General features: G+C 46.9%; 2 protein-coding genes across 3 annotated transcripts in view; one reads left to right on the plus strand and one right to left on the minus strand.

Moving 5' to 3' along the window:
* Positions 1–4,823, plus strand: part of NFKBID (NFKB inhibitor delta) — a 44,845-nt gene extending 40,022 nt beyond the window's left edge. Inside the window, exons 11-12 of the mRNA XM_034423546.3 lie at positions 786–950; positions 1,054–4,823. Of these exons, the coding sequence (XP_034279437.2) occupies positions 786–950; positions 1,054–1,119 (231 nt within the window). The 3' untranslated portion in view covers positions 1,120–4,823. The remainder of the gene's footprint in view (positions 1–785; positions 951–1,053) is intronic.
* Positions 4,824–5,116: 293 nt separating this feature from the next.
* The window catches only part of NPHS1 (NPHS1 adhesion molecule, nephrin), a 50,366-nt gene continuing 34,257 nt past the window's right edge, over positions 5,117–21,225 (minus strand). Inside the window, exons 18-30 of one of the 2 annotated variants that reach the window (XM_087876439.1) lie at positions 20,479–20,594; positions 19,170–19,341; positions 18,805–18,961; positions 15,492–15,643; positions 15,272–15,383; positions 13,521–13,702; positions 10,543–10,599; positions 8,656–8,775; positions 8,438–8,462; positions 8,125–8,215; positions 6,361–6,421; positions 6,090–6,232; positions 5,117–5,673 (exon numbers count right to left, since the gene is read on the minus strand). In XM_087876439.1, coding sequence (XP_087732565.1) covers positions 5,542–5,673; positions 6,090–6,232; positions 6,361–6,421; positions 8,125–8,215; positions 8,438–8,462; positions 8,656–8,775; positions 10,543–10,599; positions 13,521–13,702; positions 15,272–15,383; positions 15,492–15,643; positions 18,805–18,961; positions 19,170–19,341; positions 20,479–20,594 — 1,520 coding nt within the window. In that variant the 3' untranslated portion in view covers positions 5,117–5,541. Of the gene's footprint in view, positions 5,674–6,089; positions 6,233–6,360; positions 6,422–8,124; positions 8,216–8,437; positions 8,463–8,655; positions 8,779–10,542; positions 10,600–13,520; positions 13,703–15,271; positions 15,384–15,491; positions 15,644–18,804; positions 18,962–19,169; positions 19,342–20,478; positions 20,595–21,225 lie in introns of both variants that reach the window. The other variant, XM_034423660.2, reaches the window with a different exon arrangement.

Here is a 21,225-nt window from a genome sequence, read left to right on the forward strand (position 1 = left end):
AGCGAGAGTGAGAAGGAGGGAGGAGAGAGAGGGAGAGAAGAAGAAGAGGAGGAGGAGGAAGAGGAGGAGAGAGGGAGGGAGGGGGAGAGAGGAAAGAAGAAGGAGAAAGAGAGGAGAGGAAGAGAGAGAGAAAGGGAGGAGAGAGAGGGAGAGAAGAAGAGGAAGAGGAAGAGGAAGAGGAAGAGGAGGAGGAGGAGGAGAGAGAGAAGGAGGGAGGGGGAGAAAGGAAAGAAGAAGGAGAAAGAGAGGAGAGGGAGAGAGGGAGAGGAGAAGAGGAAGAAGAGGAGGAGGGGGAGGGAGAGAGGAAAGAAGGAGAAGGAGAAAGAGGAGAAGGAGAGAGAGAGGGAGGGAGGGAGGGGGAAGGAGAGGGAGGGAGAGAGAGAAAGAGCATGACTGCTGAGGCATGGTGTCTTAGACAAGGTACTTCTCCTTTTAAAAACCATTTGCCTGCTCAGCTGCAAGGGGTGGGGAAGCCTATCTCAACAACATGTGGTGCAGAAGTCAAACAGATGAGAACTGCGTGGGTGGCTTGGCAGTCGTATTGGAGATGCATGAATGAATTTCTCATCTTGCTGTACCTTAAGAGCCGTAACATTAATTTTGTATATGGAATTGAGACGGGGATGGGAGCCTTTCTACCTTAAAGAAGGTGCGGTATGCAGATTCAGGTTCATCATCACCCAAGCCTCAGTGCCTACGTAGGCCGTTCCAGTGAATGCCTCTCTTGATAAGAAGACAATAAGCTGAGCATCGCCTTACGATCGAGGCCCTTTCTCTATCCTCAGGCCCATGGCAACACAGCTCTGCACATGGCAGCTGGCCTACATGGCCATCCTTATCAAGAACAGATTGTCCGCCTCTTGCTAGACCACTGGGCCGATCCCACTGCCCGGAACCCAGAGAACGAGCAGCCAGTTCACCTGTTGACTTCAGGACCAGCAGCCGAGCAGGTGAGTTGAGCTTTTGAATGATCCAGGTAGAGGCTGGGAACAGGCAAAAGGTCGAAGGGCAACGTTGCAGCTTTGACAAACTCTTCTCGCCTCTTCTCTCTAGCTGCGTCTTTTGCTACGAAGCCGTCGCTCGGGCCCTGGGTTGGTATATCCCCCATCCTTCACCTGACACAGCCATCCTGGATAGAGGGAGACCGACCTGCCTCTTTCTCTACTCTCGAAGAGTGAGGAAGCCTGAATGTCTTTGTTTCTTTCTTCTCCTTTCTGTTCTCCCCACTCCCCGATGGAATGTGTTGTCTTCTATATTTGCTATATTTAATTAAGTTATTGGATAAGGATTGGGACACCAAGTTGAACCTCAGAGCTTTACACAAAAAAAGCATTTTCTCTTAGTAGAAGTTGGTGCTGTGGGTCAGTGGCAGAGGACTCACTGTAACCAAGGGGTGGGCTTCAGATCCTTTAGCAATGGGCATGGCCATGGTGGGCGTGGCCTAGTCGGCCACCTGCACCACAGCGACAGGCCCATTTTTCACCCTCCCCAGACTCCGGAGGCTTTCCTCGAGCTTCCAGGAGGGTGAAAACAGCTTCCCCCGGTGTCCGGAGGCTCTCCAGAGGCTAGAAACAGGCCCATTTCTGGACTTTTAGAACTTCCGGGAGGCCCGTTTTTCACCCTCCCCAGGCTCCAGAGGCTTTCCTCAAGCCTCTGGGTGGGCGAAAACAGTTTCCCCTGGGGTCCGGAGGCTCTCCAGAGGCCGGAAACAGGCCCATTTCCAGACTCCGGTAGGCCCATTTTTTGCCCTTCCAGACCCTTCACGCGGCCCCTGCACTTATCTGGAATGATGAACAGGCTGTGTGGAGACTCCTGGGAGGGGAGGGGTGGGTGTGGCCATCCAGGGGTGGCATTTGGGGGTTTGCCGAACCCCGGCGATCCTTGGCTAGAGGATCGGCCGAACCCTGCCAAACCCCCAGGAGCCCACCCCTGACTGTAACCGTAAACCATTGGTGGAGAGCCTGAGTTTATCTCCTCCATCACCACAGCTTCCACCACAGGCCGATGGCATCCCAGATGCAAAGCCACACAAGGTTCCATGTCACCAGCAAGAATGGTGATCTGAGCACCTGGGTCAATCTTCTTCCCACCTGGCAGCCTCTGGTTCGTTCCAGGTCGGAATCCATCCTTCCGCCTATTTGAAGGAAAGTTGATCCGAATTCTGCATCCAGCTACCTCTCTCATTTGGTCCTCTTGACATTCTGTACAATTAGGAGCCCTCCATCTTCCTTATCTACTATGCTTCAATCATTTCCATGAAATGGGATTTTAACTCGAACCATATTGGTTCGTGTATTGTCGTTGTTATTCTTGAATCATATTGGTTTGTTGAACTTCTGAACTTTTTTTTTTTTTTACTTGAACCACATTGGTTCGTCGATTACTTGGATCATATCAGAGGGACTCCATTTTGAGTGATTACTTAAGGCAAAACTGACAATGCAATTCTACATATGAGTATTCGAATGGGGAGGGAAAGGCCCATTGTATTCAATCGGGCTTGCTCCTCAGAAGTAGATCTAAGACGGAACCCATTTTAGACGAACCCTCCCATTGAATCCAGTCAACAATGGATCCCTAAGAGGGGGATTGTGGGGTTTCTTAGGAATTACTCAGGTATGTCACTGTCTAAACTGGGAAAAGTTTCTTTTCACTGCATAGACATTTGTAGAATGCATTATAGATGTATTTCATTCAAAATGAAATTGGATCGAGTCCAGATTCATGTAACCTGGAGAATCCAAGGAAGCATTATTTTGTGGGCAGGTTTGGGACTTCTAATAGAAGTCTTGGCATGGCCAGCAAATTGAAATTCCCAGGATTTCTCCCAGGGATGGGGATATCATCGTTATTAAGTTAGAGTTAATGACAAGTTAGCCTTTTAAGGCAGAAGGAGTCCTCTTACAGAGGAAACTGCTGGCACTGCTATTCATTATGCCTCAGATTAGCCAGAGGCGAGCAAACAAAGGCAGTTGCACTTGGATCCTGGGTAGTTCAGAAGCATCCTTAAGACTCCTCAAGGAAAGCGGGTGTGTTCAGAACTGCCAGGGTATCTTTGGATATTACTTTTTATTGTGATTGTTATTTAGGCTTTGGCCTGCATTGAACCCTGTCACAGCATCTGTGTCCGGACAGCTGTAGCCAGATCTCTGGCTTGCTTTAAAAAATAAACACCCTACATGGGCCAAAGAAGCAGTCTTGAGCTCTTCTCCGAGACTGCATTATCTTCCTTCCATTTCGGAAAGCTGTAATCGCCACAAAGTGGGAAAAACCGTCCCCCTTTTTCCTTTGCGCTTTTCTCCAATCCCCAACTCACTTCCTGTTCTCCAAGTATCTGGTAGGAATTACGGTTAGTCCTCGACCTTCCTTTAGCCACCATTTAAAGCTACAACAGCACTGGGAAAAAAGTGACTTACAACCGCTCCTCACACTTGTGGCCGTCGCAGCATTCCCCACGGTCCCGTCATCAAAATTCGGATGCTTGGCGACCAATGTGCATTTAGAACAACTGCAAGCATCCTGGGATCAGGTGACTGCCAATTGGTGACCTTCCCATCTGGCTCTGTTTAGTGAGTTTTGCCCCCATTTTATGACTTTTCTTGCCATGGCTATTCAGTGAAGCACTTGATAAGCTAGTCACTGGGTTGTTAAGTGAATCTGGCTTTCCCAGGGACTTTGCTTGTCGGAAGGTTGCAAAAGGGCAACGTGAGCTCTGGACACTGCAACCGTCATAAATAGGAACCAGTGGCCAAGCGTCTGAATTTTGATCACATGATTATGGGGCTGCTGCAGAGGTTGTAACAGTCAGGATTCCAAGTAATAGATCCATAGCAAGCAAAACTCCAAGGCAGGTAGATTCCTCAAAGAATTGCTTTATTGGAAATATCATATTGGCACATATCTAGTGAAAACCGACTCTGAAGTCTCTCACGGTTTTCACCTAATTAAAAATAAAAGTTTTTCTACTTTCTCCAAACAATCAGTCACATGGTCCAATCACGGTGCGGGCTGGCAGCCGGGTAGCATCGCTCCGCCTTCCTCCAACCAGGTGTGAGAATGTCCTTGGTTCCCAAGAGAAAATACTTTGTTTTGGCTACAGAATCCCCTTTATCTCAAATCCCCCCTCCCTATCCCTCAGCTCCAAAGTGGCTTCAATCAGGTCAGCTTCAGGGTTGACAGGAACTGTGAAAAACGGTCGTAAGTCACATTTTTCAGTGCCATTGTAACTTTGAATGGTCACTAAACGAACTGTTGTCCGTTGAGGACTACCTGTCTTTGTAGACCTTAACAATGCTTGGTTAGTTTTTTACCTGGGGTTCGTTGTTTACATCTAAAGCATACCGTAGGAACCCCCCGGCTCAAGAATGCCAAACCCACCATGTGGGTTCATTTAGTAGCCACCTTAATTAAGCCTTACTGACTGTGTGACCATCGCCCACCAATGTAAAACAGACAAGGTATTTCCACCCATTGGCATTTGACGGGGGTGGGGGATGAGGGTGGCAAGGGATGAAATCATGTTGCGTTGCAAACTCTGCCCTCAGCGTTGTGATCCCACAATGCAGGTTTTCAAGAGGGCAGGGCTCTTGCACCAAGATGTTTGCTTCATCATTTTAACCTTGTCATGATTGGGAATAGATGTCTTGTGCTTTCACCCCGTCTGTTCGGGGGTCTGTTATGCTCCTATGCATCCCTCGGTGTACAGATATGATGAAAGCTTGCAAGGGTAGATAACTTGACCAGAGGAAAGATCAAGCAGGCTTTACAATGGAACATATGCTATTGGAGCAGAAGTGTAATAAACCTCCTTTTAAAAAAAAAAACTCTTCACTTGTCTCTGGTTTATGGTATCCTTTCCATCCTCAGCGAGCCATGTGTGGTCTCCCTTCGGCTTATTTATATTTTATGGATTTCTTGTATTTTGAACCTGGGTTTTTTAAGCCAAAAGAAAACTCGGAGCAGCTGAGTGGTGGAAAAGTCCTTGCCCTGAGGTTTAGCTACAAAAGACAACACACACACACACACACACACACACACACACACACACACACACACAAGCGAAGCGAGAGAAAGGTTGGGGAAGGAAGGAAAAAAAAAACCACCTCAAGCCTAGGTAGCGATTCTTAAAGTTGCAGTTTTTATTAAACCCAGCTGAGATTAAAACAGTTGAATTAACCATGCAAACTAACAGATGGGGAGGACTCAAGGCATCGGATTCCAGTAGGGAAAAAGGAGAATGCTAGCTCTCGGCTGTTTTGACAAACATTTTACACTTGATTTGTAAGAATCCGACCAGCAGTCAAAACAAAGGTGTCACATAATCCTTTATGTATGTTGAGCACAGCATTTTTTTGCAACCTCAGCAATTGTGTCTCGCTAATCCAGGCTTAGTTATATTGTGTGAACCCATCCAACGACTGCACCACTGGTTTTTAGTGTCTCTACGTGGATAAGGAATGTAGCATCAAAAGAAGGAACTAAGAGTTACCAGGAGACAACACAATCTTGGACGGTGGGTCAGAGAAACACCAAGCAGGTTACTTAGACGAGTTCCCCTTGTTGTTCAAAAGGCAGCTCTGTATCCAGGGGCAGATAATAGTTTGCTACCGAGTCATAGATCGGTGCTGTCTTTGTGGAAGCAGCTGGCCATCGTCCAAATCCTTGGTAGACATGCTAAACACAAGAAACAAGATGTGATAAGATTCCATATTATTTTTAAAGTGCGGTATTAAGGTAGAGGGAACAGAACAGAATGTGGAATATGGAAAAATGGAATGGAATCGAATGGAATCGAATGGAATCGAATGGAATCGAATGGAATGGAATAGGAGTAACAGAGTTGGAAGGGATCTTGGAAACCCTATATATCCTTTCAGACAAATGGTTGTCCAATCTCTCCTTTAAAACTTCCAGTGTTGGAGCATTCACAAGTTCTGGAGGCAAGTTGTTCCATTGATTAAATACTTCCACTGAAGTATCCATCCACAAAACTCCATTGATAAAGCATCCTACCGTACCCTTGATCAGAAACCACAGAGTACAACACAACAGGACTATCTCAGAATTCCCCTTCCTCTCAAGGTACTCACTGCATATTCATTGATCCATGGTTCATCGTTGGTGTTCCATTCACCATAGAGGGGACCCATGTCCTCCAATCTCTTAGGACCTCCTACTTCCTCGTATTCATGATGCTCTTGAGAGCCGATCCAAGGGAGCGAGATGTTGGGATCTGCAAAGAAAGCAGAAGTTCTCCTTCCGGCAACAGGCTTGCCCTCAAAGCATTCAAAGGATGGGCCTGAATGTGGAATTAGGGCTGGAACGAAGAGGAGGAGGGAAATGTTATCAGCTCTTACCTACCTGTAACACTAGTATCGTTGGTGGCTGTAGAGACAGTGGCTGATGTCTTAGTAGAACTGCCCTGGAAGGAGAGCCAACCAACAATGTCAGGAACACAGCAGGGGGGATCTGTGCAGATCGCCGATGATGACATCCAGGGTGGTGGGCAGAGCCTCCCACCGGTTTTACTACCGGTTCTTGCAAACCGGTCCGAACTGGAGGCAACCCACCACTGCCACCCATCCATCCATCCATCCACTGGTGGGATTCAAATAATTTGACAACTGGTTCTCTGCCCTAATGACCAGCTGGGTGGGTGTGGCCATGGTGGGCATAGCCAGGGGGTGTGACAAGCAGCACTCGGCCTCCTGCATCCCCATGGGAGCAAAAACGGGCCACGGGGGGGGGGGGGGCGCCACAACCCCCTGCACCCTGTTTTGGGCCTAGTAGGCCTCCCTGCAGCCTCCTGGGAGCAAAAACGGGGCATGAGGGGACTCCTGGAAGGGGCGGAACAGGGTGGGGCGAGGCTAGCCAGCAACTTAACAACCGGTTCACCGGAACTGGCCCAAACCAGCTGAATCCCACCATTGCATGCATCCATCCACCCAACCAATTAACCAATTAACCAACCAACCAATCAACCAATCTGTATATATCTAAGTCTGCCCCTCATCTCTTCTAGGAGAGCTTAACTACAATTTCCAGCCCTTCACCTTCTGCTAGAGAAACTCTCATTTTTTTCCCCCTAACAAGGATTGGTAAATGAGATGCTTTCAAATAGGCTGATTCTCTCAAAATATCAGGATTCTTATGCCCTCTATTTTTGAAAAAAAAGGATCAGATGTCTAGGACTTCTCATTAGGTCCAACCCTTTTCGGCTAATAAGAAACAGAAGCAGAGCTGCATAAAGTTTTCCAGACAGAGGCAGAAAGACTCTCTTAAGTGCTCCTGGGGACTTCCCTATAGTTTCCCCAAGTTTCTTTGCTCCATAGCAACCCCCAATCCCACCCACTCTCCAAAATTGTAACAATACACTCTTAAGTTGCATTATGATGGAGGCTAAGTGAGTCAGTTTGACTAATCTTCTCCAGCTGACATAATTTCTCTCCATTGCTGAAATTGGATTCACTGATACTGGTAGAGAACGCTGGGACTCTGTGAGATGGACTGAGCCCAAAGGCCCTGCAAAATGTACCCTTATTTCCAAAGGATGCAATCTTGACATTGAGTGGAGGAAGCAACTGAGTAAAACCAGCTGCTTTGACTTAAGTTTCCTTGGGAGGAAAAAGCAAGTTTCAAAAAGCTTTGGGGAATAAAAAAGAGAGAGGGAATTTTTTTTCCCCCTCTACTAAATAAGTTTTATGCTTCCACCACCACCATCCCACACACTTACAGGTCATCCTCGACTTATGACTACAGCTGGGACCAACACAGGGGTGAAATGCAGCAGGTAGCGGAAATTTTGAGCAGTTCAGAGAACCGGTAACGGAAATTTTGAGTCGTTCGGAGAACTGGCAAATACCACCTCTGGCTGGCCCCAGAGTGGGGTGGGAATGGAGATTTTGCAATATCCTTCCCCTGGAGTGGGGTGGGAATGGAGATTTTGCAGTATCCTTCCCCTGCCACACCCACCAAGCCACGCTCACAGAACCAGTAGTTCTGTGCGTTCTGAAAATAGTATTACACACTCTGCTGCTTAACAGACAAACCAGTTGTTGTTCTTAGCAACCATTGTGGTCACTCTAGGTATTGCACCCACAGTCCCCTTGATAGATGCACACTTACCTCTGAACTGTACCCCTCCAGCTGTGCTGGTTGTCCACCAACCTTCAGCCATTTGCTTACCGCGTAGCTGTTCCCAAACCTCACTTTCCCCCTGCAATGAATCACCACGCTGGGTTATAGCATAGTTGATGAATTTATGAAGCGTTTCTCAGTTACCAAGGAAATTGCCCCCGTCTCTGTGTGACTGACAACGTCAGCTTTTCAAATTATTCAACGTTAGATGCACCGGTACGAAAAAGAAAGAGAAAAGACAGCATCCCCAAGTTATACACTTAATCCCATGTGCCTTGCCCTCTCGTCCAGTTAGGCTCACCTGGTTGATCTTTCAATCCCATCTCCTGTTAGGAGGGAAAAAAAACAAGCAAAAGAAATTATACCCAAACAGAAGAGATGGAAGGATTTCTTTATCTGCATAAAATGATCTTTTACTTTTTCTTTTTTTTTTTTTTCTGGTGAGGGAGAAAAAGCAGAGCAGATTATTGGAATTTCCCCTGACCGGTGACCTATTTATAAGTGATGATCTATGCTTACCTTTGGGAGTCTGAGTTCTCTTTCTGAACACGAGGCAGCCAAGCAAAAACAAGTTGGAAACGAGCAGAAACCCTCCTAGACCACCGAGGAGCACAACAATGGGAAGTGGCAAGATGGAACCTTCTAGGGAAAGAAAGATTTTAAAAAGTGAAAGTCGATAAAATGAGCTTTCTTCCCTTTTATCATTTTGGCCACAAATAAGAAAAGAACCCAGTATCAACTCCTTATTGTCATAGAATTGCAATGTGTCAGCACGGGAAGAGACTTTGGAGATTACCTAGTCCAGTGTTGGTGAACTTTTTCGGCACTAAGTGCCGAAACGGGAGTACGCGCAGGGCGGGGGGTGCACCAGAAACTGGAAGAGCAGCTCCCCAGCACACACTCATGGGAGCACCAGAAACTGGAAGAATAGTTCCCCAGTGTTCACGCACACCAGTGGTGGGTTTCCCCCCAGTTTGGACCAGTTCACAAGAACCGGTAGTAAAATCGGCGGGAGGCTCCGCCTACTGACCTGGACGTCATCATAGGTAATCTGATTGGGCGTGATGTGAACCGGTAGTAAAGGTAAGTAGAACCCATCCCTGATGGACGCGCCGGGAAGCCCAGCTTCCGGTGTACATACGAGTTGGTCACCTGGTCTTCCGGTTTCTGGCACGCATGCGCACACAAACACCAGCTGGCCAGCATACATGTGTGCACCAGAAACCCGAAGCTCAGCTTCCCATCACGTGCATGCGCACCAGGGAGCTGCTCTTCCGGTTTCCAGTGCTCCCGTGTGCGTGAAGATACATGCTGGAACCTATAAGAGCAACAGGCAACGGCTGGTGTGCCCAGAGAGATGGCTCTGCGTGCCACTTCCGGCACGCGTGCCATAGGTTTGCCATCACGGACCTAGTCCAGCTTTCTGTCCAGGGCAGGATTCCACTAGTGTTAGAGCCCAACACACAAATTTAACTTAAATTTAAACTTTAATGTCAACCCTGAAGCTGACCTGACTGAGGCCATTTTTGAGGCTTCAGTGTCGCCGCACTGGAGCTGAGGGATAGGGAGGGGGGAAATGAGATAGCTGGGGTTTTCTGGCCAAAACAAAATACTTTCTCCTGGGAACCAAGGACATTCCCACAGGTGGTCGGAGAGAAGAGGAGTGAAGTTACCAGGCACTAGACGACACCTTGATTGGACCATGTGACTGTTTGGGAAACATTTTTACTTTTAATTAGGTGAAAACCGCGGGAATATTCAGAGTCGGTTTTCACCAGTCTGTGCTAATATGATATCTCCAATAAAATTGTTCTTTGAGGAATTTACCTGCCTCGGAGTTCTGTTTGCTATGGGGGTATTACTTGGAACCCTGACATTTCAATTCCTTATTACATCACTCACAAATATTGTGGGCATCCCTAAGTAATGTCCCCAGCTGATCAAATGGAGTAGCATGGACAGCTTTCGTATTTTTGACAATACCAAATCAACAAGTATTCACAGTGTAGAAAGAAGCATCCTAAGTCTCCCTTCTTTTTTTTTTTTTTTAATTTGATTTATATGCCGCCCTTCTCCGGAGACTCAGGGCGGCTTACAGTGCGTTAAGCAATAGCCTTCATACTTTTGTATATTTATACAAAGTCAGCTTATTGCCCCCACAAACTGGGTCCTCATTTAACCTACCTTAGAAAGGATGGAAGGCTGAGTCAACCTTGAGCCTTGGAGAGATTCGAACCAGCAGTAAATTGCAGGCAGCTGTGTTAATAACAGGGTGCTTTAAACCACTGTAGTACCAAGGCCCTTCTAATCTAATAGCAGGGACTAATAAAAAATAGTGTCTATCTTAACCAAGATACCATGGCCATATTCATCATAAGAAAGCAGGATTTAAATAGAATAGATCACCTGATTCAGATGAGAAGGGAATCTCCGGCTCCTTGTCAACTGGTATTTCTATTCTCTCTGGAAAGAAGTATGGAAAATTATAACAGTGTATTATTCAAATTCTAACAGCATCAGATAGCTGACAAGTTGCCTTATAAAGAGATTGGGCCCAACGTGCCATGTTTCTTGGTATACTTTTTTTTCAGTTTTACTTCCCTTTTTTTACTTCCTTATAGGAAGGCTCAGAAAGCATAAGCAGAATCTTGTGCCTTTAGGGGAAATGAACAGCAAGTACAAGGAACATTCACCAATTACTTGAACAATGTGGATTTTTTTTTTCACCCATGAACTTTTCAGTATTGTGAAAACATGTTTATATAACCACCTCCTCAGTGTGACTATGTAGTCCTCCCTCCTGCGTTTCCCTACAAGAATAACTCTGTGAAGTAAGTAGAGCTGAGAAGAGTGATTTTGGCCCATGGACCAAGTTACTCAGTGAGTTTCCATGACTGAGTGTAAAACTAGAGCTATGTTTCCCCACTCCTGGTCCAGGATTTCACCTTTACACCACATGGGCTCTTGGTTTTTTAATTAATTTATTTATATCCTGCCTTTATTTTATTTTTATAAACAACTCAAGGCAGAGAACATATCTAATTTGTTTTTTGTTTGTTTGTTTGTATCTCACAAAGACACAATCGTCCTCCTATTTTTCCCACAACAACAATCCTATGAGGAGAAATACAGGGAGACTGAGGGAGAGCAACTTGCCCACCTGGCTTTCATGGCTAAGGTGGGACTAGAACTCACTGTCTGCTCCTTTCTAACCTGGAGCCTTAACCACTAGACCAGGGGTGTCAAATTCAAGGCCCGGGGGCCGAAGATCTGGCCTGTGGGGACATCCAGGAAACAGCGAAGGACTGGACTAAGGGCAGTCAGAGGGGCTGCCCTTCCAAGCCCCATTTTCACTGGCAGAGGGTTGCAGGAGGCCATTGCAGCTGAAAACGGGACTCGCAAGGGCTGCATGTGGCTCTCCTGAGCTCCATTTTCACTGGCAGAGGGTTGCAGGAGGCCGTCACAGCTGAAAACAGAGCTCGCAAGGGCTGCATGCAGGTCTCCTGAGCTCCGTTTTCGCTGGCAGAGGATTGCAGGAGGCCATCATAGTTGAAAACAATGCTCAGGAACCTGTTTTCTGCTGGCAGGACATGAGTGATATCAAGCTGGCCACGCCCCCCCCCCGAGTCCAAACACAACCCAGATATGGCCCTCAATGAAATCAAGTTCGACACCCCTGCACTAGACCACACTGGTTCTTTCTTTCTTTCTTTCTCCTATTTTCTCCTATTTTCCCCACAACAACAACTCTGTGAGGTGAGTTGGGCTGAGAGGGAGCTTATGTCGATGAGAACAGACTAGAAACTGGGCCTCTCTATTGCCAGTTCAACAACACTTTTCCATCACTCCACCTCACTGATTGTCTTATCGTAATTTAATCCAGATATGATTCCAAAGATGGTTTTTCTACCTTATTTATTCTACCCTTCAAGTATTCCTTCCTTCTTCTAAAAATATGAGTAGTATATTTTCCTGCCTCCATCTTTATTATCTTTATAACCAGGTAAACTCGCTTTTGGAATTTGGGCATTGTGGTGGCGCAGTGGTTAGACTGCAGCATTGCAAGCAAACTCTGCCCACAGCCAGGAGTTCAATCCTCACCAGCTCAAGGTCGAGTCAGCCTTCCATCCTTCCAAGGTTGGTATAATAAGGACCCAAATTGCTGGGGGCAATATGCTGACGTTTGTAAACCTCTCCGAGAGTGCTGTAAAGCACTATGGAGCGGTATATAAATGCTAATGCTATTGCTATTTTGTGAAATTCAAGGCTGACAGAACTTGCGTTCCCAGACAACTAGACAGAGGCACAAGTTTTTCCCTCCTGCCATCATTCTGCTGAACATCTAATTCTCACAGGTTCTGTCTAATGTGTATGTATATCAACCCATAGAATGTGGCTGTAGTCTTATTATTTATTCCTTTTATTATTTTCTTTACATCCCCTTTTTATTGGTGTTATTATTTTCTTTGTTGCCTTGCTAGTACACCGAGTGCTTCTGTACCGGAGACAAATTCCATGTGTGTCTAATCGCACTCAGCCGAATAAAACATTCAACCCAATTCAGCTTCAGAGCTGGATCTCTTTGGTCCATGTCCAGCACTACGCCTACTACACAATCGCTGCCTTTTTGCTCCTTAAAATATAAGTATGCCCCACATGCTCCTTTGCCGGGGCTCTGCTCTTGTTCCTGTAATGGGATGTGTGGATGACCTTGGAAGACGGGAAGGATGGGAAGACGGGAAGGAGAGCTGCAGACTAGACAACTGTCATGCAAAAGATGTCTAAGCCCACAGGAGGGAGGGAGGGGGTGGAAAGTGTTTCAAAAGAGACCCTCCCTCGTTTTTCAGATTTGCAAGATTCTCTCAATATAAGCTTGCAGTAAACATAGAGCTAGTATTCATTGTTGCTTCTGGTCTGGACTACCTTGAAGCTAGGGGTGGCTTCAAAAATTTTAGCAAGGGTTTCTCTGCCCGGTTGCTGGGTGGGCGGGACCATGGTGGGCGTAGCCTAGTCGGCCTCCTGCACCACGTGGGGGGGGGAGCGTTTTTGCCTTCTTCGGGCTTCGGATGTTTTTCTTGAGCCTCCGGGAGGGCAAAAACGGCCTCCCCAGGCTCCAGAGGCCCTCTGGAGGCCAGAAACAGGCTCATTTCTGGCCTTCCCAAACTTCCAATAGGCCCGTTTTTCACCCTCCCCGAGCCTCTGCATGTGCTCTGTGTTTACCTGCATCCAAAACGGACCACATGGGGACTCCTGGGAGGGGAGGGGTAGTCGAGGCCAGCCAAGAGTAGGATTTGGGGTTCTCCAAACCACACAGAATCTTAGCTAGAAGTTCTCCCGAACCCCTGCGAACCCCCAGCAGCCCACCCCTGCTTGAAGCCCCTTACCTTCTGTGGTGATGCTCAGCCCTGCACCCCCATCTGCAAAATCACTCTCTCCAAGAGCATTGCGTGCATTGACAGAGACATTATAGAGGGTGCTCGGCTGCAGGCCAGTCAGCGTAAAAGTTGGAGACTGTGGTGGAAAGACGTCCACGTACAGAAAGCTGGGAGCCCCAGGCCAATGATATCTGAGTGAAAGGAAGTGGAGATAAAAGCTGCTGAGAAGAACAAATTCATTAAATACATAATGTGTGACATGAAGGGGCATCAGGCCCACACTGCCTAATCCATGTACATCTTGGAAGCGTGGATAATTTCTGAATGTGGATTATTCAAATTAATAAATTCCATCTGTTTCTGCGCTGACATTGTCTCTTTTTCTAACCGCTTTTCCCTAATGGTTTCGCTTAAATGTCTAGTCTACGTGTGTCACTTGATGGCAAGGACATTTCAGTACATCTTTATATATTTCACATGTAGGCAGGGGTGAGATCCAGCAGGTTCTGACCAGTTCTGGAGAACCGGTAGCGGAAATTTTGAGTAGTTCAAAAAACTAGTGGCCCCAGAATGGGGTGGGAATGTTTTTGCAATATCCTTCCCCTGGAGTGGGGTGGGAACAGGGATTTTGCAGTACCCTGCCATGCCCACCGAGCCACACCCACCAAGCCATGCCACGCCCGAGCCACACCCACAGAACCGGTAGTAAAAAAAAATTAGATTTCACCACTGCGTGTAGGCCATTCAGCTCCAAAGCAATTCTGGGTAGCATTACAACTAAAAAGACATGCATATGATGGACAAGAAGACCAAGATACCAAAGCTAAACCCAAACGGATCAAAACAAAATAGAACAAAACAGAAAGGGGTTTCGTGGTCCTTGTGACCCTAAGGCCCGGGAGAACAACCAGACCTTCAATGACTTCTAGAACGGCACAAGAATGGGATGAGCCACAATGCCGCAGTGGTTAAAGTGCAGTACTGCAGGCTACTTCTGCTGCCTGCAATTTGGCAGTTCAAATCTCATCAGGCTCAAGGTTGACTCAGATTTAAGATTCCTTCCAAAGTCGGTAAAATGAGGACCCAGATTGTTGAGGGCAATATGCTGACTCTGTAAACTGCTTAGAGAGGGCTGTAAAACACTGTAAAGCGGTATATAAGCCTAAGTGCTGTTGCTATCGCTATCACACAACTCTCGGGGGGGGTTCATTCCAGAGTTATTATATGAATATACTTATTTCATGCACAATGCATAGCATAGCTTGTTCATTAGGACAGTGTTTCTCAACCTCGGTATCTGCGTGGACTTCAAGTCCCAGAATTCTGAACATTCAAGTCCACACTTCTTAAAGTTGCCGAGTGTGATGGAATGTAGTAGGCTGGATACCCAAGAGGGAAGGAGTGCGTTGTAGAGGAATAAGAGAAAACTCAGTCTGATATTTTGATATGTGCAAAAAAGAGGGTGAAGACAGACCCTCCCTAACAGTTCGCAGAGTATATGGTAGATGCAGATAGCAGAGTGCTTAGTCTGGCAAGATTCTGTCTACCAGTGTGGAAACGATAAAGAATTCAGCTTAGAAGAATCATCACATGTCATTCTTGGTTTTGGACCTGGCACATCTCAAAGTTCCTAAGAACAACAACTTAACCAAGTGATAGCAGTTCTCAAGAATTCCTCTATGGAACTCATGAGAGTTACATTGATTTAAAGCATCTTTCCCTGTGTTGACAGATGGGACTTTAATCTCCATGAGTCCTACCTGACACGAAAGCTTTGCTGCAGGCCTCCATCAAAACCTGGGATCCACTCCAAAGCCAACCAATTATGAGCTACACTGACAACTTTGAACTCTGTTGGTGGGTCAGGACGACCTGGCAAGAAATTATCAAAGTAGTTCAAGTTAATTCAAATGGTACAAGGATTTGTTTTGATCTTCAAACTTCACCAGATGGACATCCAGGTTTCCAGCTGTTCCTTACTTGTGCTAAGTAGCTGGATGTCAAAGACATCTGTGCCCAGATCATTGTTGGCCGTACAGGTGAAGATGGCATAGTCAAGCATTGCGCTCACATTGGCAATGGTTAAGGTGCTGGTGTGTAAAGAATCCTCGTAGCTTGTGACCACACTATACCTGGGGGAAAAGATAATATCATGAATTATATCATAAAAGTGGTGCGGCTCAGTCATCATTAAATATTTGACAAATGAAAATGCAGTGACAAATTGAGAAACAAAAGAAATCCAGGGGGGAGGGGCAGAGAGGGGAAGGGAAGGGAGGGGAAGAGAGTTGAGGGAGAGGGACAGGAGAGTGGGATGGGGACAGGGAGAGGAGAGGAGAGGAGAGGAGGAGAGCAAGAGGAGAGGAGAGGAGAAGGACAGGAGAAGGGGATGGGAACAGGGAGAGGGAGAGGGAAAGGGGAGGGGGAGAGCAAGAGGGGAGGAGAGGGACAGGGAGAGGAGAGGAGGAGAGGGAGGGGAGTGGGAGAGGAGAAGGAGAGGAGAGGGAGGGAGAGGAGAAGGGAATAGGGAGAGGGAGAGGAGAGAAGGAGAGGAGAGGAGAGGGAAGGAGAGGAGGGAGAGGGAGAGGAGTGGGGAATGGGGACAGGGAGAAGAGAGGAGAGGAGGAGAGCGAGAGGGGTGGAGTGGGAGAGGGAGAGGGAGAGGAGAGGGAGATGGAGAGGTGAGAGGGATGGGGATGAGACAGGGAGGGAAGAGGAGGAGAGGAAGAGGGGAGGGAGAGGAGGAGGGGAGGGGAGGGAGAGGAAAACAGAGATTGGGAGAAAGTAAACGAATCTTTTCAGTACCATATCTATTCTTATGTGTGATTTCTGACATTTGAATATAGCAAATTCACCCTATTGATTCATTCCATTCCCCATTCTTCTCTTGCAGATAAAAATGCATTTGTAACATTTCCCCAATTCAACTGGAACCAAACTGAATCCAGATGAGTGCCAAACTGATTATCAAACTTCGGCTGGCTTAGCTTGGACCCCAGCCACGTTGGAACAACTTTTAAGTTACAAATTTAATTCCAAATAGAACTGAACAGAATATTGTAAGCATTCAACTCCTGGGAGATGTTTAATCCCTATCCCCCCCACCCACCCACCCCCGTTTGCCCAAAAAGGAGTTAAGCCTTTGCAAGCTGAGTGTAAATGTTTGGGAATAACTGTAAGCAACGGCGAACTTCCACTGCCCTTTTTCGAAGGCAGGGAAACTTAATTTGATGGAGAGAGACAGGAGGAGACACAGCAAAGATTTACAGGGCCGCTTACTTATGTATAAATTCCTGCCCTTACAGCCTAACTGAAATCAAACTATATTTGACTTGCGGAAACATAATAAAAAATGAATTGGACAATAACACAGATATCTGATACAAACCATCACGACCCCAAAAAATGATAAAATATGGATCACAATAGACTTTCATAGTTGTGTCCCAATGTCGGATGCAAGTACATAAGTTATGTGGTTTGCATTGTGACACGGCAATATATTTGATCTTCCCTGTTCTGTCCCCTGCAGAGCCTTATGGGCAGTAACTAAAATGAAGCTGATAAGGGACCAGGAGATATGACTTCAAGTGATGCAGATTGACCTCAATAAAATTCACTGCTTAGAAGATGCTAATAGCAATAGCAATAGCACTTATATACCACTTCACAGTACTTTACAGCCCTCTCTAAAAGGTTTACAGAGTCAGCCTCTTGCCCCCAACAATCTGGGTCCTCATTTTACCCACCTCGGAAGGATGGAAGGCTGAGTCAACCTTGAGCCTGGTGGTGAGATTCGAGCTGCCAAATTGCAGGCAGCCGGCAGTCAGCAGAAGTAGCCTGCAGTACTGCACTCTAACCACTGCGCCACTGCAGCTCTTATGATGCTCAACAGGTATGTAGCACTTGGGCAATGTTGTTTGGGCTCAGAAGCTAAGCAGGGTCACGCTTGATTAGGACTTGGTGGGAAAGGAGAGCACCATGCCTGAACTGGAAGAACCATTTACATAGAGCTAATTCTTGATTTACAATCATTCACTTAGCAACCGTTCAAAGCTATCATGCAACTGAAAAACAATGACTTACAACGGGTGGTGGGATTCAGCTGGTTTGGGCTGGTTCGAGCGAACCGGTAGTTAAATTGCTGGCTGGCCCCACCCCTTCCAGGAGTCCCCACGTGCCCCATTTTGGCTCCCAGGGAGGCCTCCTAGGCCCAAAACGGGGTGGGGGGGGCAGCACGTCCCCCCTTGCAGCCAGTTTTTGCTCCCAGGGGGGTGCAGGAGGCCGAGTGCTGCCTGTCACACCCCCTGGCCATGCCTACCAAGCCACACCCACAGAACCGGTAGTAAAAAAATGATTAAAATTCAGATGCTTGGCAACCAGATGTATTTGCAATGGTTGCACTGTTCTGGGGTCATGTGATTGCCATTTGCGACCTTCCCAGTCAACTTCCGACAAGGAAAGCATCGGGGGATGCCCAATTCATTAATTGTATGATTCACTGCAGTGATTCGCTTAACAACCATGGCAAAAAAAAGATCGTAAAATTGGGCATGTCTCACTTAACAACACCCTTTGCTTAGCAGTGGAAATTCTAGTCCCCATTGTGTTTGTGAGCAACCTGTGTGTTCTGACCTAGGCTTCGCAAGAACATGAAGCAGACTCCTTGTCCCGACAAAAAACCCCTTTTATTAAGTTACTGTGAATTCCTCTCATTCACATCCAGCAAAGTCTTTCAAGGGAGAATTTACAGTCACAGACCTTATCTGGCTTGGAGAGCTGGCAGGCCGATAGCTTCAAAACTTGGCAAGAAATCTCTGAGAGTCACGAACCAATTAAGCGAACTAATTGTCTCCTGCAAACTCCACTCCCCTTTTGCTCTTCTTTTATTCCCTCTGGGAAGGGCCATTCATCATCCACCTGTGGCCTTACTCCCAAGTCAATCCTTGTTCTTTAGCTGTTCCCTTCGTCTGGCAATTCTGCGCATGCGCACCCTGGGAACAGGCTCCAGCTGTTCGTCTGCCTCCCTGATGTCTGACTCTGAAGGCAGATGATAACTGCCATGCGGCCCTGGCTCCCTCTCTGCCTCCGACGCAGAGCCCTCATCAGAGCCTTCTCCAGACTCCAGGACTGGCCCATGTTCCTCCCCAACCTCCTCACTGTCCGAATCTGCTGCCAGCTCTGCTGGCCGCTGGAGGGCCAAGACACTGTGTGGTTGTGTCCGTGCAGTCATCCAAAGTCAACCTCAACTCTTCATTATTTTATTACTTCACCTCCTGATGGGAAATCTTACCTGGGACTTTGGAGATCGAGGGAGACCCCATTCTTGGCCCAGCTGAAGAGCACACTGGGCACACCCTGAGCACTGCACTGAAGCACAGCTTGGCTTCTTCCATCACCTGAAGCTGCCACTTTGTTCTGCCCGGGGCCCTTGATGATTTCTGGTGGGTCTAGAAGGGAAGAGAGATGTGTGGTTAAAATTGTGTTGCATGTGTAAGCTGCTGGCTGAAAAGAAAAACAAAGAAAAGGATGACATCAAGGGGCTCAGAGAAACACTCCAGGGGTGGGTAACAAGCAATTATGACAAGTAAAACCTTGGATTTTATAGGAGTCTTTAAGTCTAGGACATATTAAAGGTTGACTAGTGTTAATACTTACATCGCACAATCAAACGAGCACTGCTTTTGGCTGCTGGGGAGATGCCATTATCTACTTGACACTCATAAAGTCCAGCATGTGTTCGTTGGGCTCCCTCGACCCGCAGGGTGCCCACTAATCCTTCAGACAATACTTTAAAACCCAAATCTTCCAGGCTGCGCTCCAAATCGCCCTGCATAAGATGCCAGAATAACAGGAAGATTGTATTAAGCCATACAATAGCACTTAGACTTATATACCACTTCACAGTGCTTTTACAGCCCTCTCTAAGCGGTTTACAGAGTCAGCCTATTGCCCCCAACAATCTGGGTCCTCATTTTACCCACCTCGGAAGGATGGAAGGCTGAGTCAACCTTGAGCCTGGTGAGATTCGAACTGCCAAATTGCAGGCAGCCGGCAGGCAGCAGAAGGAGCCTGCAGTACTGTATTCTAACCACTGCGCCACCTCAGCTTTTAACCTTTAGCTTAACCTCCTGGTGTCTGCACCAACAATTCCTTGCATATATAAGGATGGAAGGCTGAGTCAACCTTGAGCCGGTGACGATCAAACTGCAGGCAGTCGGCAGAATTAGCCTGCAATACTGCATTCTAACCACTGTGCCACCACGGTTCTTATTGTATGTAAATGATTGTAAACCGAGGATTATCTGTAATTAAGAACTCTCTTTCTCACTGATTCCCCACCCCATCCTTCAGTCCTCTGCACAGAGCACATCTCACATCTGCCAGTATATGTGTGGCTTTCCTTTTCTTTTCCTACGCTTGTCTTTGGCACCACTTATCACTGGCACATAGCCCCTGGAAGATTATCCAAGAACTTCTTGGGCTTAAAAAAAAAAAATCCCCAGCTCTTATTTACCTTTATGTATTGAGTAAAGTGGAGCAAACCACCAACCACATAATGTCAGTCTCTAAAGAAGCATTAGCTCCTGCAAAACAGCCTCATAATCTTGGAGTAATGCAAGATTCCTGCCAGACAGTTAAACACAAAGCTGATTCTTATGTCTTTTTTTTTTTTAATGTCCGGCTCACCGCAGTCCATGCAATATGTCTGATTGTTAGGAGCTACATTACCAAAGCCTTTAAAGGAAGTATTCTTTAGTTGTCAGCGGCCATTAAAGAACCATTATTAGCCATCAAGTTGTAAAAGGAGGTTGGGAAAAAAGGTCATCTCGCTTGGCATGGCCGCATCAAATCCCTTTTAATTGGAGTAAGAAACATTCTCCTGCTGGCACCACTATAGGGTTAGCATACAGAATCAATGCCAATCCTTCCCCTGCTTTCTCCTGGCTCAGCCCTATAACTTTACCAGCCACCTCCACTGGAAATTTGGTATGGGGTTGGCATCAGCCTGGCACACGATTTCGGCGGTGTCCCCCAGGTCCACGTAAGTTGGATCTGCAATGCTGCGGATAGAGGGCGAATCTGTTTGTAAGGAGAGGGGATGGGAAAAAAAGCATAACTCGGTTCACACAGTTGTCTGTCCAAGCTGCGTTAACGATTTGACGGCTGCATTTCTACAACATGCTAAGCTCTCCATTAATTTTAGCTTTGGCTGGAGGTGTCTGTGTATTATGCCTAATGTATTATGCAGATTAAGTAAACACATTCGGTTCTGTTAACTTAGCAAAGTCGCGCAGATCAGACCTGCGCCTGAGAAATCTGAAGGGAGAAAGATGGTGACCTAGCAGTGGCCACAAAATGTGATATTGCGAAATCATAGCATCCTAGGGTTGGAAAACTTGGAGAACTTCTAGTCCAACTCTTGCCCAATGTAAGAATCCTCATAATACAAGCTGCTTAATTAAATAGACCAGGGAGTCAAACTCAAGGTCGCGTGCCGGATCCGGCCCACAGGGTGCTTAGACCTGGCCCGTGGGACCAGCCTGGAAACAGCAAAGGACCGGTCCACTGCCAGCGAAAATGGAGCGTGCCCCCCCCCACAAGCTCCGTTTTCACTGACAGAAGGCTATCAAAACAAACTAAAAGCAAAACAAAAGGAGAAATGTTTCCCCTTTTGCATTTGAGCATGCAAGAAGGGACAGGAAAGGAGAAA

This window comes from Pantherophis guttatus, chromosome 10, assembly GCF_059756535.1.
Source record: "Pantherophis guttatus breed Tessera chromosome 10, ASM5975653v1, whole genome shotgun sequence".
NCBI lineage: Eukaryota > Metazoa > Chordata > Lepidosauria > Squamata > Colubridae > Pantherophis > Pantherophis guttatus.